At 52.3% G+C, this 6,397-nt stretch overlaps 1 protein-coding gene across 7 annotated transcripts in view; it reads right to left on the reverse strand.

Annotated features, from left to right (window-relative positions):
* Positions 1 to 6,397, reverse strand: part of MIA2 (MIA SH3 domain ER export factor 2) — an 83,195-nt gene that overhangs the window by 48,358 nt on the left and 28,440 nt on the right. For 5 of the 7 annotated variants that reach the window (XM_014519238.2, XM_025201333.1, XM_025201338.1 and 2 more), the window contains one exon: positions 3,754 to 3,885. In XM_014519238.2, coding sequence (XP_014374724.1) covers positions 3,754 to 3,885 — 132 coding nt within the window. Of the gene's footprint in view, positions 1 to 3,753; positions 3,888 to 5,698; positions 5,791 to 6,397 lie in introns of those variants that run through there. The other 2 variants (XM_025201349.1, XM_025201345.1) reach the window with 2 other exon arrangements.

Consider the following 6,397-nt stretch of genomic DNA (forward strand, 5'->3'; position numbering starts at 1 on the left):
GGGGGGGGGGGGGGGGCCAATGGCCGATCTCACCCACCAGGGGAAGGGGAGGCAGGGTCCCCACATGGCCCACCTCACCGATGGGGGGGGGGAGAGAAGGGTCCCCCCACAGCCAACTGCACCAACCTGCAAGTGTGAGCGGTGCAATGGCACTTCTCCTGGTACCCCCACTCCCTGGCCAGTGCTTGCACAGGGGGCACCAGCGCTGCCTCCTGCCCCCCCCACCTATCGCCTAAGCAGGCAGGGCTGGCTGTCAGGGAGTGCAGCAGTGCTCTCACCCCCTACACATTGCCACTGCTTCTTCGTACACCTGCTGCACTGCTCTAGGTGGGGGTGGGTAGGGAAGTTGCAGCTGGGTGGCTCCTGCCCCAGTGTGCAGGGCTCCACCTCCCACCCACTCCACCCACCTGGAGCAATGAGCAGCCACTTGCAGGGTTGCTGAGTGGGTGGAGGGGGCCTGGGAGCTGAAGCCACACACACTGGGGCAAGAGCCACCTGGCTGCAGCTTTTTCCCCCCACCCCCGCCCCGGAGCAGCACAGCAGGGGCAGGAGGAGGAAGAGCTGCTGGAGGTGGGAGGAGCTGTGCAGCACCTGGGTGGCTGCAGCTGCACCAGGAGCAGCTTCACTGGGAAGCTGTGCGCACTGACTGGGGCTGGCAGGAGGGCAGCGCAGGCTGTCCCAAATGGGAACAGCAAGGCTTGGCTCTTTGTGGAGTGCTGCAGGGGCAGCAGTGGACCAGATCCAATCAACTGGCAGGCATACCTCCGCAGGCTGGATCAAATCAATTGGCAGGCCAGATTCAGCCAGCTCCAAGGGTGCTTGCATGGTGGGCACCTTATGCACAATGTAGCAAGGTGCCCACAGCTACTCAGAAGCTAAACAGCCCTGTATTACATCATACCAATTAATTTTAACAACTTAATTTTGTTTCTTGTACTTGCAATGCGAAATTGCTGCTTTTTGAACAGATGATATAATTTGTTGTTCATGATGTTTTTGTCAATGTAGTGTCTATGGGCACTTGCATCTCACACCCAAGAGACAGGATTTTTTGTTTTAAATAATAATCTCTCTCAGAGCCATGTCTGGATCCTGTGTTTCCGTGCTCATATGCAAGGGCATAGTTTCATAGTTGCTAGGGTCGGAAGGGACCTGAGCAGATCATCAAGTCCGACCCCCTGCCACGGTCGGGAAAGAATGCTGTGGTCAAATGACCCTGGCAAAGTGTCTATCTAGCCTCCTTTTGAAGACCCCCAGGGTAGGAGTGAACACCACTTCCCTTGGAAGTTGGTTCCTGATCCTAGCCTCCCTTACTGTGAAGTAGCGCCTTCTGATATCTAGCCTGAATCTACTCTCGGTCAACTTATGGCCATTATTCCTTGTTACTCCCAGTAGTGCTCAGGGGAATAGGGACTTTCCCATTGCCTGCTGGTCTCCCTTGGCCAGTTTATAGACGGCCACCAGACGGCTGAACAGGTTCAGGTCTTGTAGCCTCTCCTTGTAGGGCCTGCCCTGCTGACCCCTGATCATGCGAGTGGTCCTCCTCTAGACCCTCTCGATGTTGTCCGCATCCCTCCTGAAGTGTGGCGCCCAGAACTGGATGCAGTACTCCAACTGTGGTCTGACCAGTGTCGCATAGAAGGGGAGGATCACCTCCTTGGACCTGCTCGTGATGCATCTGTGGATGCATAAGGTGCAATTAGCCTTCCTGACTGTGTCCCCACATTGGCAGCCCATGTTCATCTTGGAGTCCACAATGACTCCAAGATCCTTTTCTGCCTCTGTGCTGACGAGAAGGGAGTTTCCCAGCCTGTAGGTATGCTGCTGGTTCTTTCTCCCTAGGTGCAGTACCCTGCACTTGTCAGTATTGAATCCCATCTTATTCTCATCCGCCCACCTCTGTAACCTGTCCAGATCCAATTGCAGCCTGTCCCTCCCTTCTAGCATGTCCACTTCTCCCCACATCTTAGTGTCATCTGCAAATTTGAACAAGGTACTTTTCACCCCCTTGTCCAAGTTGCTGATGAAGACATTGAACAGTGCAGGCCCAAGGACCAAGCCCTGGGGGACCCCACTGCCCAAATCCCTCCAGGTCGAAAATGACCTGTCCACCACCACTCTCTGGGTGCAGCTGTCCAGCCAATTGGAAACCCCCAGCTGACTGTGTAGGCATTTAAAGGGTGGGGTGGCCACAATCCTCCATCCCCAGATCCTTTGCTCTGATTGTCAGGTACAGCACATACTGTTTTAAAAAAGATTACTCCATGTTGTATATTTTTGAACTGAGCAGAAGATTGTCTTTGTTCAGATGGATAGCACCTTGACATGTCCATCATTTGACAGCACATCAAAATAGACTGCTTTATCCACTTAAAGATGGAGAGGTCTTTTAATGGGCTAGGTATAGACATGAAGAGATGGAAGGCAGCCTGATAGGTTTGGTCCTGCTGCAGACACAAAACAAAGTTCTAGACACATCCAAAGCTTTTTTTCTTCTCTCTTGGTATCAAATGTGACTTCAGAAAGAAAACTGAAATAATAATGATTCAGACAGATTTTCAGAAACATCTTAGGAATTATGTTGGGATGCTGTCTCTATATCCTGTCCTATGAAAAAATGCATTAGGCAGTCCAAGCTTAAGGACAAAGCTCACAGACTCTTTGTGAGAAAGTGATGACAGCCAGAAAGACTAGTTGGTTCTCAAGAAGTCTACCAAGCAATTTGACAAGCCTTCCAGGAGTTTAAGGACAACAATAGTGAGGTTCAGGAAAGGAGTTGGGGCTATGTCGCTGAAGAATAAGCATTAAGAAAGCCCTTGAGGATTTTTCTCATTGCCAGTAGTATGAATACAATATAAATGTAATAGCATGCAACTTGATAACCTGAAGGTCTTACATGCACATTTTAGATCAGGATTGGTCCAACATATGGCCCGTGGGCCACCATGCGGCCCTCCAAGCTGTTTTCTGCGGCCAGAGGCGCTGCGATGGGAAACAAAAGTAAACACTGTACTTTTGTTTCGGTGGGGGTGATGTGATACCGCTTCCTGTGAGGTCTTTGAATATGGCTCACTGGCCCACTGACTGATAAAAAGTTCATGATCCAGCCCCACATTCAAAAAGGCTGGACACCCCTCTTTTAGATGAATCTCTTGGTGAGCAACTTTTGGTGTCAGAGCCTCTACTGGATCTAACAGAAAGGTCCATGCTTTTTATAAGCTTTTCCTAAGTATGTTGGGAACAGTCAGTCTGTAAGCTGCATTCAACCAGCCAACAGGTACAACGATTTGGAAAGTTTGGGTGCAGTATGAGTTTGATTCTTCAATACTGCATCCAGGCAGGTTGGAACCTGCATGGGTGTATCTCTGTATAAGGGTACTGATGCCAAATAAACTCTCCTCCACTGTACTTGGAACAACCTCACTTAGTGCTGGATTTCAGTACTGATAAGCCAGTTCTGCTTTCCAAAGTGAGTTGGATTTCATTTGCTTTTAGAAGATTAGCTAGCACTTCAGGCTAAAATTAACATTTTCTCAGTAAACAGCCAAACACCAAGGGCCTTGAAATGCTAAGCTTTATCCCAGCTTGTTTCCCTTTTCAGGGAGCTAGTGAGCTGTATAGACTGGTTGACTTTAAACATTATAGAACTATTTCATGTAAAAAATTAGAACTCCTAAAGGGAAAGATTTAATACACTTGTAAAAAATGACAACAACATGCTCTATATAACCATTAATCACTTTGGATACTCACTGATTGATAACTCCTACACAGGAATAGGAAGACTGTAAATATTCCAATAACTGCAGCACAAATCACCATTTCCCATGGGAAACCATAAAGATCAGGACCAGGTCTCATATCTTCAGGCAATGCTGCCACAACCTTAAAAGCAGAACCAGAAAGAGTTTGAGCAGTTAAAAAGTGTCCAACTATTATTTTTAACAAGTCTTGATTTCCTACAGTCTATTGAGAGATTATAAGGGACTCTAGTATTTTGTTTTTTTCAAAATACTGAGAAGTAGCAGATGGTTACCAGGAGCCTATTGCTTAGTTTTGAATCTTGTTTACTCACCAATCACTACAGCGGTATTAATTATCAAACACAAGTATGATGAAGCAGAGTAGACACAGCGTTATGAATGCATCTCCCGAACTTGCCATTTAAACAGGTTCATCCTGGTTTAAACTAATTGGATGACTCCGTATTTGATACAGAGTGTTTATTTCTATAGGCATTGCAGCTATACTGAATGAGCCAGATTTCCTCACAACCACATCTCGCCATATGCCCACAATGACTGCCCTCCTCTGGACTGCATTTTTTCTAACCACTGCCATGTCAAGACCCTGGTTTTTGCAAGGTACTCTCAGGGGTGGATCCAGGATTGGGGAGTGAGGGAAGTGTGGGAGCAACTAGCTACCCTCGCTGCAGGGGTAGCTGCAAACCACTCCCAGTCTCTCCCCCAACCCAGGCATATGGGCAGACTGCAATGCTGGAGCCTCTAGGGACTTTTTTTAAGTCCCTAAAGTAGGTAAGGATCCCCTACTCCCCTTCATGCTCAGAGGCATGTCCCGTTCCCCCCACCTCCTGTTTGCTGCTGCCAGTTTCCCTGCTGTTCCCAACCAGGGAAGTGTCAAAACCCCTCCTGCCTGCTCCAGCCCTTCTACAAGGGGGCTGGGCCAGCTGGGAAAAGAAGAGCAGGAGCAGAGATGGGGGAGGGGGTGCCCCACCCTGCCCCATCACTTAAGGAGCTGGCAGGGGAAGGGGAAACCCCTCAGCCCATCACCACTGCCATGCTGATGTCTGTTAATTTGGACAGCAACTCTCAGAAGCCCTCAGGGGGTTGAGGGCATGGAAAAAGGAAGACGAAGCTTGAGGCTGGAGTAAGGGGATGAGAGATCAGAATACGCAGGGAACCCAGTCAGCCCTACACAGAGGAGTGCACAGCAGGGCTGGGGATCTTGCTGGCTTGGTCAGCCACGACTGTGGACTGGAGCAGCTGGACTCAGACTCGGGGGGCAGCTGCTGGCTGCTGCTTGAGTGCTCTTGGGACTAAAGGCTTGAAAGGCAGATCGAAGGTGCTGCGTGCACGGTACTGCAGTCTTGATGTTGCTTTACCTCTCACCTATTCCCTCCCTTTAGCCCACTGGCTTGTGACCCTAACCCCGAAGATTTACTGTCTACAAGTGGGAGCTTCCCCTCCCTTCTCGAGCCAGGGCCTGGGGCTGGCAGAAATCCCAGCTGCGCAGCCGGCGGGAGCCTCCCTGGCCCAGGGCGGCGGGGAAGTACCGCAGCAGGAGAGGGCGGGACTCCCACCGGCTCTGGGGACCTGCAGAGTCCGTGGGAGGCCCAGGCTCTGACCCAGCCTGGCCACGGCCCCAGATCCTCCTGTGGTTTCCCCGGGCGTCGGCCACAGGCCCGGCCCAGCCACCGCAGTACCGCTGCGCCGCCTCCCCCAGGTCCCACAGCCCCACGGCGCCGCTCGGGCTGCCCCCAGCAGCCATCTTCGCGCGGGCCGCCGGCACCGCCCGGCCCGCGCAGCCGCCGCACAATCTGCCGCGCGGAAGGTGGGGGGAGGGGGTTGGGAGAAACCACAGTCGTCACAGAGAAGGGGGCAAATCTATGGGAAGCAAGGGAGGGGACTATACCACTGCCGCCCAAACAGGGGGAGGACTACTTGCAAAAAGACCGCACCACTGTCATGGGGAAGGGAAAGATGCACCCCTACGGCAGGGGCGCGGACTGCACCATTGCCACACAGAGGCGGGGGCGGACTGCGTCCCAGGCGCTCCACGTGCAGCCGGCGCTGCGCACCTGCAGCAACGATCCCCTCAGACGCGCAGAGCCCCGCCCCCCTGACGGAGCAAACACTCCGGCTCTGCGCGCGGGGCAGCGCCTGCTGCTTGCCAGCACTAGCCTCCTCCTACCCTTCGCGCCTCAGCTTCTGAGTCAGGCGCTCAGCGCGGCCATGGGGAGCGCAAACGCTGAGCCGACGGGTGGTAGAAGCCCTGCACCTCAGCCCCCCGGCAGCACTGCTCTCTGAACAGTGTCCCCCCTAACTACGTCACAATACACACAGACCTCACTCCTTGCATACGTCACAATACACACAGAACCCCTCTTCCTCCCCTCCCCACCCCGCGCAGCCCGTGTACCTTACAACACAGATCAAGGAAGGGCCTGTAGCAATGCCACCCACAGATGGGCAGACGTGGGGGTGGGCTTCAAAGACAATTTATCACTCCGCAAAAAAGCAACGACAGGGCAAATCTACAGACAACAGCAATAAATGGCTTGAGAGTCCAGACTCGCAGACGCTTCATATTGACGTGTCCTAAGTACGGCCCCTGGGTACAACACTACTCTCCTAGTCAAAGTTTAAAATACTTGTAG

This window comes from Alligator sinensis, unplaced genomic scaffold (genome assembly GCF_000455745.1).
Source record: "Alligator sinensis unplaced genomic scaffold, ASM45574v1 scaffold280_1, whole genome shotgun sequence".
Lineage (NCBI taxonomy): Eukaryota > Metazoa > Chordata > Crocodylia > Alligatoridae > Alligator > Alligator sinensis.